The 13208-nt window shown below is 42.3% G+C and overlaps 1 protein-coding gene across 2 annotated transcripts in view; it reads right to left on the bottom strand.

Annotated features, from left to right (window-relative positions):
- RNF145 (ring finger protein 145) overlaps positions 1–11787 on the bottom strand; it is a 46940-nt gene extending 35153 nt beyond the window's left edge. The window contains exons 1-2 of one of the 2 annotated variants that reach the window (XM_064671899.1): positions 11578–11787; positions 2270–2483 (exon numbers count right to left, since the gene is read on the bottom strand). In XM_064671899.1, the coding sequence (XP_064527969.1) occupies positions 2270–2453 (184 nt within the window). In that variant the 5' untranslated portion in view covers positions 2454–2483; positions 11578–11787. Of the gene's footprint in view, positions 1–2269; positions 2484–11344; positions 11362–11577 lie in introns of those variants that run through there. The other variant, XM_064671900.1, reaches the window with a different exon arrangement.
- Positions 11788–13208: the final 1421 nt, after the last annotated feature.

Genomic DNA, 13208 nt, shown 5'->3' with positions numbered 1-13208 from the left:
CCCCAGTTCTGAGCAAGCTTCCAACTCTGCCTCCTTAGTTCCAGGAAAAGGTTCACTATATCAAGATTGGTAGAGTTTATTAATTTTTATAGCTCTCTAATCAAATTGTTCCTTGTGCATCTGCTTGAGATAGATGCACCCAATTTCCTCAGCTGCTGGAAGGACTTCTACGAGACAGTATCTTACACTGCCTATATGGGAAATTCAGTGATTGTCTGATATTGCAAAGCTGCCACAGCTTTTGCTGATACTGTGTTTCCTAACTGCAAATATGAACAGAGGATTTTTTTCCTAAATAAAACAGATTAGCATGTTGAAACACATCGACAGTAAATTGTTATTTAAATTATACACTGGCAGTTAATTTTCCCCAACGTATCTTCAAAGAAGCTTAATTCCCCAAACTAGTGGAAAAGTACTTTGTTTTCCTTACAAATCCAATTTATATATTTTGATATGTCATTTTAATTAATGTTATACTGTAAACTGAAGCAACTAAATTTATATAAAATGTCATGTGGGCATGCAAATTGATTTAGCCCTGACTTACCCTGACAAAGCTTATTAAAAAAAAACAAACAAAAAAACAGCAACCAAGGGATTGAAACAAATCAATTTTATTTGAAAAGTACCAGTAAAGTTTTGTCACTAAAAGCTGTCTGAAAATCTTTTAAAACAGGCAACTCTTTTGACAATTTAGAAGCTCTTCTTGCTCAGCAACTACCAGGTAGAAAAGTACAGATACTCAGTATCATAAAAGCAAAAGTGAAAGAACTGCTGAGTGATTGTGCACCAGCACAAAAGCATTCCTTGAACGAGAACCAAAATAAGAATCCACTGATTTAGTACTAAAATAGCATTTAGGTAAGAAATACTTTGGTAACAATACTCACCCTCTCTGTAGCACTTTCTGTTGGTGTATCTCAACATACTTCAGTGAGGGCAAGATTATCAAATGACTATAAAGATGGGCTACGTGACAGCTGGAAATTACCCACTGACATCTTGAAAACCTACTGCACAACTGCTGGTTCTGTATTAGAATCTGATCTGAGAAACTGATTCCTCAAAGGTACATGTGCTTATACAAGTGCATGGGAAAGCCAGCTGTAGTTACATGTCACCTGGTCCTGTGTCGCATTCCAGCACCAAAGATGTCCTCTCCCATAGACACAGGAAAAGGGCACAGGACTGTGACACCAACTTTTAGCACTGCAAGTACATTGTAATCCCAGCACAAGTATAGTGCATTCATAACAAAGAAAGCTGCACATATTTTTAATGTAATAAATAATTTGCAGACATTTAATAGATTAAAAAAAAGAGAAGTCACATGCACAACACTTGTGCAGTCAGGACTGAAATCAGGACACGCTACTTCAAAAACCCACAGTTCTCTAACTACTTAACTAGAGTGTGTTTCCTTTAGCTGATTGCAGTGCACCTTTATCCTCCAAACTCATCTACAAGGAAGAAACACTGCAGAGTGGGAAGATTATATGCTATCCATTTCTCTCCAAGCCAGGCAGTGTTCAAGCAGATGCTCACTGACTATCAACCTCAACAGCCTGAATCCAATCTCTAATTAACCCCATGTGCAGATGAATCACATTCTCACCTGGAGAGCAGGTCCCAGAACATCAATCCTTTCATCTCCTAAAAACACACATTTAGCATTCCAGAGCTAGACTTTCAGGCCAAGGTTCAAACCTCAGCTGCCTGAGCTGAGTTAATAATTTTATCCATTTATCTGCAACACAAGGACTTGTTACCTACTCGAATCCACTCACAGCACACAGATGGCTCATAAGGTTGAAAACTGAAATGACAGATCTGTGCAGCAGATGAAAGCTAAATGTCTGGTGCTGTGGTTAGTCCAAACCAGGCCACCTTTTCCCTAGTCCCTTGTTTAATGCCAGTAATGTTATAATACTTGTCTGCACAGCATGTCACAGCAGCTTCCTCATCAGTCAGACACAGGCCAAAGTCACCGTGCTATTCTTTCAGGGCCTCAGCTGTGTTTCCAAACACCAGATTTACTCTATTTATGTGCCAAGGCTAAATAGCAGAGTTCAGTAGAAAACCCTGGACAGGATTTCTTTATTGCTAACATAAACTGTTCCTTAGGCAGAACTGTAATGAATATATTAGCATGTTATTCATTGTTATCAATACATTAGCATGCTATTACCAAATTCTTAAAATTCTTTTATTAAGGAAAAGGGTATTTAGTACAGTGGTGTTTTCTCTTTAATAGATGTATACTTACCCACATAATGCATATTAAGGGCCAAGTACTTGTACTGGAAGAGAGGGTTGTTGTGCAGGCTACTTCTTTGGATCTGCTGGAAGAATGAGCTGACATCCCATCTGTACAAGACATCCAACAGCATGATGCTCGGGACCCTCAGGGCCACGTTTAATACTGCCTCCAACTTCTCCTTTGCAGCCATTCTCCTCCCTTTCTGTGAATTGGCAGCAGACTGTAAATAGCACAAGAGAGAGAAGAGTAATCAGATCAATCCCACTGTACAAACAGCCATTAGGCTTTGTGATAGTATGAATGGGGCTTCCTGTGTGGCCACAAATGACTGAATGAATCAACTGAGTTAAACTCAAATCCAAACAGGACAGCTTCTATTTTTGCTATATAAAGGTCAATTTGCTAGCAGTTTTTCCACAGTGATACTGTAAAATGGGGGAGAGGGCAGATTAATGACATGAAAGTGGTCCAAGGGTGTGCACTAAACAAACCTTCGTTCTTATTTGCACTAATGTAGCATCCAAGAGCTCAGCCAAAAGGCCTCAATGTACTCGATACTACATAAACATTAACATGATCAGCACTAAACTGCAAATACTCTGTAAGCTTTAGAAATCAAACACTAACAAAATTCAGACACTATGTCCATTTACTTTAGCACTATTTCTGTGCCTCTGAAATTAAAAAATCACTGATTAAAAGAGTCCTTAAAACATTTTAGATTCATTTCCTCAATGTAAATTGAAATAATTGTCCAATACCTCAGTTTTTAAAAAAATCATTTACAGCCTTCATTAACCTCTACGAATTTATCTGTGGAATCTGAGGGCTGTGTGTTTGGAGATTAGCACCAATAATGCAACTTTTCTACTCATTTTAATGTAATTCACCACAAAGAATCATACAAACAAAAGACCGTATTCCTCTCACTCCCAAATACTAGAAGGTAATTTAATTTTGGAGTTTGCCATCAGATAAGATGGATGCTGCAAAATAATGAAGGGCACTTTTCTTTTTAAAACAGAAACAAATGCTAGTCCACAACAGCACCTAAAAGTCAACAAAAGAAGAGCAAAAGGATCCATTTCCACATCCTGTCACCTAAGACTAACAGCAGTTCCTAAATGAAATATGCTGGTTTTCCCATACACCACCTGCCCATCCCAGGAACATGATTCACCCCAGGCTGAGTTTGTGAGCACCAGTAACAGACACAATATTAGAGAAGCACAGTTGAAGTGTTCAAGGCCAAGGTGGGGATGACCCAGCAGGGTTTTATCCACAAGAAGCCACTCAAAGGAAAATCACCTGCAGCACAATCAACACCCCGATGAGGTTCAGATTTAAAAAAAGGCTCCCAACCCCAATTATTAAGGGGCCAATTGGAAAAAAAGTGCATCCTGACCAAAGAAACAGAAAAATCTGCACTTGAACTGCACTTTAATTTAAATAAAGTTTTACAGGACTTTTTTCATATTGTCCCTGTGTAACCTATAAAAGTTTTTGCAGTTGTGCAAGTTTTACACCTCAACTCAACATGGAAGTACAGCATGAAGTGAAACCATGCAAATATACAGGAACAAAAAAACCAACCCCACTCACACACACACAATCCTCATGTGAGGTTTTATTTGTGTTATCATGTCCTAGGCACTACCACAAACTGCTTATGTGCACACGTTCAGCCACATTCACACCTGTCAAGGCACGAGGACATAAAATTAATTCAGCTCAAGAAGTCAGGACAGATCAAAACTGAGATATGGCTCAATAAACCTCAGCTTGCAGGGCTGCTGTTGCCACTGTCTAGCCCTCAGTCTGACTTTTCAAGTTATGTAAATGCTGACACTTTTTACAGAGCTCTTGCAACAGCTCTACAAACCCCAAGGGCAGCACATCCTTCCCCTCGCACAGGAAGCGTCTTCCCACTACATGGGGCACCCCACACACCACCAGCATTTCACAATGCTGCTCAAAACATGCTGAAAGCTTTGCCAGAAGACTACAAATATTTAGAATGAACAATCAAAACTATCACCCAAGCAGCTACCTCAGAATCCAAGCATTCAGCATTTCATGCCAATAAAAGATGGGAGTTTAAAGGGATGGTATTGTACAAACAAAATTGGGAGTTACACAGATTATATACAAAGAGTTACAAGAAATATCAGGGCACATAATTCATATGAGAATATTTTAAAATGCCTTGGAATTTTTCAGATTTTCTATTTTGCCAAGCCCATAAATTTAATTAAAACTTTGAAATTAAGTTGTCTCCTGTTTTTTTGCTGGATTCCTTTTCCAAGTAGATCAGGACAAGGGTGGGCAGGGACTGACTGACAGGTTTTCACTCTGTCACAAAAATACCCATGTAAAGTGACAATAAGTACCTGATTCCAAATGACATTCTCAAAACTGTCAAACCTTTTCCAGTCATCAACAACAACCAAACATGTAGGACAAGAAGGAAATTTTCACTTGTTTTCACTTTCCTAATTACTCTAAAACTAGAATCCCACAGACAACTTCTCTTAATAGTGAAAGTTAACCGAGGGTTAGCACGCTCAAATTAAGCTGAATAATTCTACCTCCAAAGCTCTTACACACAAACTCAGGGAACTAAAAAGTGCAGCATTTAGATTACCTAAGAAAACAATCTAAATTTCAAATGCTGTTAAAACAAAAGCAAAACAAACTTTGAAAACCACATCATGTCACAAGGGATGGACTGTGAGGGGCAGCCACTGCAGCTCCACAGCATCTTCTGTCACTGACTGACAAACCATCCAATACTAATAAGAAACCCTTTAAAATGAACTCCACTAGAAATGCGGATGTGTTAAATAAAGCCTCAGTTGTAATGGCTGCCAAGTTCTAACAGAATGTAATACAGGCAAGCAACAACGTCCATTGCTCTAAGCTCATTATATTGTAAAGAGCTCTCACAATACATTATTTTGATTGGTGTAAAAACAAACAAAAAAACCGACCAAACATTAAACCTCTAAAACCCTCAGATAAATGATGATGACATGAGTTGCTGGATGTTCAGAGGTTAAGAAAAAAAAATAGGTCACTTGTTGTACAAAGACAAAAAATGGACTTGGAAGCAACTTGTGTTTCAAAATTTTTTTCCCATGATTTCAAACATCTCCCTGTTCCAAATCAGAAGAAAAAGAATAGTCTTAGGAAAGCTTGTCATGGTTTAACCCCAGCCAGTAGCTAATACCACACAGCCACTCACTCACCATCACCTCCTCCCAGTGGGATGGAGAGGCTAATCAGGAAAAAGGGTAAAACCCTTGGATTGAGAACAGCATAATAATTAAAATAAAATAAAATAATGATGATGGTAACAACTGTAATGAAAGGGAGACAACAAACAAAAACAACCAACCAACCACCAAAACAAACATAAACTAAACTAGATAAACAAACAAAAATACAACTAAAAAAGAGTGGAATAAAGCCCAAGAGAAACAAGTGATGCACAATACCATTGCTCACCACCCACTGACTGATGCCCAGCCTGTCCCTGAGCAGCCATCGGTGGCTCCCAGCCCATTCCCCCCAGTTTATGTACTGGACATGATGTTCTATGGTATGGAATATCCCTTTGGCCAGTTCCTCCCAGCTTCCTGCACACCTGGTCACTGTCAGAGCACAGGAAGCTGAAGAGTCCTTGATTTATAGTAAGCACTGCTTGGCACCAAAGAACCATCAGTGTGTTATCAATGTAGTTCTCGTATTAAATCCAAAGCTCAGCACTGCACCAGCCACTAGGAAGAAACTCTATCACAGCTAAAACCAGGTCCAAGAACTTCAGACTTCACACCTTAAGTTGTGCTATTTGACCAAAACAAGCTTTTAAAAATTTCCCATCAAAACTGGTCATTTTTGTTTTCTAACAAGGATTTTTCAAAAGTCCCTCCCTCACCTGACACACCCATTTTGTCAAAAGCATATTCCTGGTTAGCTTTAAAAAAAACAGTAGAATTAGCAAAAACCAATTTTAAAAAAAAAAAAAGGACTATCCTAAGTCTGTCCCAGCTCATTCTATCAGCAGAAGAGATCACCTTGAGTGTGCTCACATGACATGTACCCCCTCAAAGATAACACATATTTTCCCTTTGACAGAATTTTCTTTCTGAAGTTTTGTCATGACATAAAATTTCAGCTGAAGCTGTGAATTCTGCCACTTAAACCAGTGTAACTGTTGTTTCTGCAGCAACATAAATATAAATCTATCACATCACAGGCAGAAAATACACCCTGGTAAAAAGCAGTACATGAGGCCACAGAAAACCTGCATCCATTTATCCAAGCAGGTATAAAATTACATTAACAGAGCAGAGTTTCTGCATTTAGGAAAGCATTAATCATGAAGTTAATAAAGAGTTACAGAAATACGCTGGAATATCTGCAAATTTAAGAGTTATTCTAATACTATTGCCATCAAAAATCACCATAGAAAGAGACAGTAATTCCAGACAAGATGAGAACTTCAAAACCAAACTTGTTCCTGCAACATTCAGCCTCACATCTGTGAACAAGATGCTCATTCTCCTACCATATTACAACCTAAAACACTTGGCAAGATTGGCTAAAAACCAAAAGAGACAATTTCAACTTCTGTTTCTCACATCTATGAAATTTTAGTTACTTTGGATATGTCTCTGTTGACAAGCTGACTTTGGTCTGTAGTCTAGTTTCCACTTTGGATTATTTTTCAGTAATACGTTCTGGAACCAAAAATATCACCAGGAAAAGCTTTTGTTTTCCTGTCAGGTAAACTTTGCTAGACAGACTTTGAAGAGGAAAAAAAAAATAAACCCAACACAAAATCTACAACTCCTACCTGTAGCTAAGGAAGAGTTCAGTGTAAAAGCACAAATACTAAAATTAGACCCACAGTTGAGTGGTACCCACTCACTCCCCAGAACCACTCCTTCTTTATGCTGTCCTGGTCTGGGGAGCAAAAAGAATTTGAAGTTCAGAAAAAAGCCATTCTTCAGAGACATAGATCTTTATGTCATCATTTTGGGAGGGAGAAAAAAAGAGGAGCAAATGGAAGGAACAGGACGAAAAGGTTTGTCAGATATGCACTCAGGAAAGAATTTCCCTGTGTGAGTCTGTAGAAGAAAAACCCCAAACCTAGAACTCAGAGTATGTGAGTCACCAATCCATCAAAAGAGCTGCTTCCCATGCAGACAGAGGCAAAGAAGGAAAAGACGTCTTGCTCCCAAACAATTCAAACTGGCTAACAAGGACAGCACTTGACAATTTCTGCTGAGAAGGCCAGATCCAGCGAGATACCAAGTGTGCTAATAAAGCAGTGAAACACCGCAGACGTGCACAGCAACACTGCCATTGGCAGCCAGTCACCGCTCCCAATAATATTCAGGTCTTGTAGATCACTACAACAGTTCAGTCATTTCAAATAATAACCAGAGAGTATTTAGCCTTCAATTTAAAGGTTTAGAGAGAGTTGGTCAGCAAACAGACAGCTTGATCTTGCTATGTAAGCAGTTAACAAGAACAAACAAATTTTTCTCTTTTTGTTTCCCATCTGGTCTGACAGCACAGATTGCTATAGAGCTGCTGCAGTGGTGTAACTGGAGAACTGGTATTTCTACCTAGAAAACACAGTAATTCCTACATTCCTACTCACTCAAGACTCATTCAGTTGTGAGCTGGGGCACAGCTAAGGTTAACCATTCCAAACAAATACAGAACATATTTTGCAAAAACCAAATATTACTGCAAAACAAATTAGGTCAACCTCTTATCTGTTCATAGGAACTTCAGTGAACATGCATTCATGTTAAAGGCATACTGAAAAAGGACAAAAACAACTAGAGAAGGTTAACTGCAGAGAATAATAAAATAATCTATATTTCCAACTTTCATTAAATCTAGCAAGTTTCATATGAGCGAGAAGAAAACCAATTCAGGAAAATGAAGATACATATCATAGAGCTGTGAAATTTTCCTCAAAGATTTATTTCTCAAGTACATTCATACACTATGAACAGTTTCAGCCCACTCTCAATTATACAGCAAATGCATTATATTATTTATGGGCAGCCTGTAAAACATCCTGTGTCTTTTATTTTTCATAATGAGCAGGTAAGACCAGGGAGCTGAACTCGGGGACTAACATGTGTTAACAAAGATTAACAGATCCACCAGTTATGCAGCAAAATCCTTCTGTGGATTTCTACAGGATCCACACTCTGCCTGCGTATGTTCAGTTCAAACTCAGTCACACTAAGAGGGGCTGCCTGATTTTAAGACTGTAGTTTAGTTAGGCACCTGAAAGACAGGAGTCTAATTCATTAAAATTAAACTATAATTAATAATATCTTTAATTAAAGTCTTCAGAAGAAAATCTAGATTGAATCAACAAACTAAACTGCTCTGAGGTCCTTCTTGGCTCTTGCCAGTCCAAGGTTTGGTTTATTAACTAGTTATTCAGCATTTTTTTTTGCCATCACAGCCGTGTTTGCAAGCCCACACCTACCAGCCTGCCTAACCACATTTGTATCAGCACATTCTGAGAAAATCTGGGCAGCAATCCCAAAGCGCCTCTGCAGAGGAGAGAATACCCAGAGGACCTGCACACTGAGCACTAATGACAGCCCGGGATGATGCAGTCTGTGACATCCCACCTCGGAGAGCTGGATCACAGGATAACCAGACACACAAGTAAAGCTGCCATACCCCATCAGCCTCACAAAAAACCCTGCAACCCAAATGTGTTACCAGGACGAAGTTACATGGCTGGATGAAATATATTTCATCTTCCACAGTTGCTCAGACAGTTTTTAGCCATTTCAGCTACATGTTTAGAATCTGCAATGCCAATAACTAGTTACCTGACTGGTAAGAAGTTAAAACATAAAATAAGACTTTCAAGATTTCTCTAGGTCCACACTGATAAAGTTTCCATTGCTGCTGCTGCCTTATCTGTTTAAGTCATGTAAATAAAGAGCATCAGCTTCCAGGCCTGTGAAATAGGCAGCTTAGCTTCCTGCAGCACCAGGCTCATGTAACAGAAATACCAAACAAATGGTGAAAATATCTAGAAAAGTTCCTTTCAAAACATGTTCAAACTCAAGACATGCAACCAAAGAATTCTTCCAGAGAAACTCCACGAGATTAAGTACCCACTTCTGAGTGTTCCTCCCAACCACACGACTAATTACAGAGCAGCAGGGCCTCTCTGCAATGAGAGGAGATGCTGTAAGGGCAGGGAAACAGGCTCAGGTGTCTGAATCACACTGAAGGAGCTGGACCTGGATATGCACTTAAAAAGCATAACTATGGTGAACTGTCCAGTCTAACCACATCAAACACTGCCAGGTGCATTTGGAGCTAAAAATGGATTCAGAAGAGTAAACCACCACCCAGGTTCGAGAGGACGGGAAGAGAAGCCATCTGCACGTCTGTGTGAAGAGGAGGAAACCGACCCAAGTTTAGCAAACAGCTCAAAGAATGTTTTTTCGAGTGCAACATGAAACACAAGGCAGGCTTATACAGTTTTCCAGGACACACCCATTCGTTCAGATCTCACTGGCATGATGTGCCTTTCTGCATCTGCACCATGGACTCCAGCTGCTGAACGGGAGTGAGATACTGATCTCTTTCCATCATCTCCAAAGGAAGGAATTCCCCAGTACTTCTTCCAACACGTTGCTCAGTTCATATCTCCACCAGAATCAAGCGGCTCTAACATCAGAAGCTCTTCATAAGACTGATACAAACAAGGTGAATCCTGTGCTTTGGACAAGCAGCAGTTTTATATCACTCTGTAAGATTTCTGATGATCCTTCCACATAATGGTGGTCACAAAGACAACCATTTCCTAACGATAATGAGTTTATGAATTAATTGAATCCTTTAGTGATATTACGACTCAAAAACTAGAGCTGATTACCACAGTTATTACAGCTAATTAGAAAAAAAAAGATACAGTTTCTCATGCACAGGCAGCTTGTATTTAAGATAACTGGCAAAACTAAGCCAAGGTTACAGATAAACCGAAGTTACCAGATGCAATATCTTAACAGCTCCCACCTTAACACAGTATTTTTTTAATATTTAAATCTATCTTCACTGACTTACAAACAAAAGTGATCAAGGAGTAATTATTTCCTTCTTCTCCTCCCACATTTGATCTCTACAGACACACTACACAGACAAAAACCCCTAACTGAAATACACGTAAAAGCATCCAAGTCTGAAACACAAGTTAACAGAAACTCTTTTATTAAAAACTGCATAAGAAATGAATACCGCAACACCTACAGACTTCAAAAAAAAGTATACTGAATGAGATCACAAATGGCTAATATTTATGAGTCAAACATGTTACACAAATCTCATTTTTCTTTGGTAAATAAGTGGCATTGTATGCCTCCAGTATCTAATATTCTCCCTCGTTTGCTGATACTTGCGTGCATTACACAAAAAAAAAATTCACGTTTTTTTCCACTTTATTCTCCGAACCACGTTATTTATGCACCAGGTCCCACACACACCCCCCCAAAAAGGCAGCACAACCAGAAGATAAGAATCCCTCTAAGAGCTCCATCTGTCACAAGTGTACTTGGTACACGGAACTACTCGAGCACAGAAGAAAAATGAGAATTCTCATCACAAACCTTATTTTAAAAGGCTACAGAAGGTCTCAAAAAACCGACTGACATGACACAAGTAGGGAAGATGGAAAAAGCCCTGTTCTCCACGCCACGGGCAGGCTGCTCCTTACATAAGCATGACCATATGCTCCAGGGCCCGTCTCCAGGAGGGGTGCCCGGCTCCGCTCCGTGTCTCAGCCGTGACAGCGCACGGACTGGGGGATGCACAGCCGGCCGAGGGGACCGGAGGGAAAACCCAGACCCCACGGAGGGCGGGGAGCACCGGAGCCCCCCGGCCAAGGCAGCACCTCGGTCAGGGCGGCAGGAGCCCGCAGCTCATCCCCGGGGCCCGCACAGGCAGGCAGCGAATCCCGAGAGCCTCCCGCCCCGCTCCCCAGCCGGAGAGTTCTCTCCCGCCCGGCGCAACTCCCGCGCTCACCGCCGGCGCCGCGGGCGGCCCCGCGCATCCTCCCGGCCCCGCTGAACTCCAGTAACCCCGGCGGCTCCCGGCGCCGGCGGAGGAGGGGAGCGGGGAGGGGAAGGGGGGGATGGAGGGCGGGGAGAGGAAAGGGGGGGGGCTGCGCACGGGGAAGGCCGGGGAGCCCCGACACGGGCACGGACAAGCAGGGGCGCGGAGGGGCCGCGGGAGCGCCGGGCGCGCGCGGGAATCACCTGAGCCCGCGGGGTCGCCGCCGCCTCCTCCTTCTCTTCCACCCCCTCCTCTTGCTCCCGCTCCCCGGTGTCTCCGCGCTTCTCACGCCGACGGCGGCGGCGGCGGCTCGTCGGTGCCCGGCGGCAGAGCGGCTCCTCGAGGCACCATGGCCGCGCCGCGCCGCCTCAGGGCGCCGCCGACACCGCGCGGCCCCGCGCACGGGCGGCCATGGCCCCGCTCGCCTGCGCGCGCGCGCCGCCCCGCTCCGCGCATGCGCGGGCCCCGCCCCACCCGCGGAGCGGCCCCTCCGCCCCCGCCCGGAGCCGGGGACGGGAAGGGGATTTTGGGTGGAAAGCACCGGGGATTCGGCTGGGGAGGTGACGCTCCCCGCCGGCTAGAGGGGTCTGGCACTAACGCTCTTCGCCCGCCCCCACAAAATAGGAGAAGTTGAGGTTTGGGTTCGGTTTGGGGTCCTCCCGGGACGCGTGGACTCGCCAGGGCAGCGGCGAGTCTGGGAGATGACTCAGAAAAGCCGGTCAGCAAAATTTGAGGTAGTGTCTGGGCAAATGTTTAAAAGGCAGCCCTGCTATTTTAATAATACTCTTTAGTGGCCTTGTGGAACATAAAGTGCTGTATTAATTTCAAATACTAAAGGCTGACTCTGTTTTTTTCCAGTGTTGCACTGCAGAATTTCCAGTCATCTTTGTTGTGAGATCAACCAGAAAAAACACCAGAATTTCTGTATTACTGCACTGTCATTTTTCAGCTGGAGACCTGAGCCAGAGGCAGCTCCCTCAGCCCAGTTCATGCTTCAGAGCCTTTGCATGAAAAGTCTCACCAGTATTTACTCATCCTATAAAGGTTGCGTGGCCAGGCCCTAGCACACATTCCTAAGTGGTATGGAAAAAATTATGATCCGAGAGAAGTAATGTTTTTTACCTTAATATTTGAAAAAAAAAATACAAAGCCACATTGTCTGGAACATGAAAAAAAACTTTGCTGCAGTGAGGAATGAGGGAATACACTGAACTGGAAAATCCTGTAGTTCACTAGGGTTGGGCTAGCCAATTTAATAATTGCTTTTTTCCTTCCATCTCTAATGAGAACTGGAGCATTCACAGACGTGGGTATTAACAGTGCATGGCTTTAACACAGTGTCTAACTCTGTGAACCAGAGATATTAAAATAAGAGGTTTGGGTGTCTTACTGGCATTCTGCTTTGCAACATTACCCTTGTCTGAGTACCCAAAGGTTTTTAAGCCGACAGAAGGGTAGTTTGAACGTGTCTGTGGTGGGGCTCTGCTCTGCTGCATCCTCAGCTGGTTGCACTCGGTGTTCACACTGGGCCAGTCTCCCAAACTCCAGTCAGTCCACAATGCAGAAGGAAGGAGACCAAATGGCACAACTGACAGGGGTGTCCTTTGCAGGTACCACAGAGGAGCTAAGCACAATTTTTCACAAGCTTCAGATTTTAATGCTATTTGAAAAAATAACAGGCTTTTTATTGAAAAATTTTTAGTTTGAAGCAAACAGTCCATGCAAGGATTCCTAAACTCAGTAATTCTTCTCTTTAGAAAGAACCAACCTGCATGTCCAGCCAAACTAAGGACATACACATGTGATTGTTACTCATAAGCACTCCATGCTCTGG

This window comes from Pseudopipra pipra, chromosome 15, assembly GCF_036250125.1.
Source record: "Pseudopipra pipra isolate bDixPip1 chromosome 15, bDixPip1.hap1, whole genome shotgun sequence".
In the NCBI taxonomy this organism is placed as follows: Eukaryota; Metazoa; Chordata; class Aves; order Passeriformes; family Pipridae; genus Pseudopipra; species Pseudopipra pipra.
This window is presented reverse-complemented; position numbering and strand designations above follow the sequence as displayed.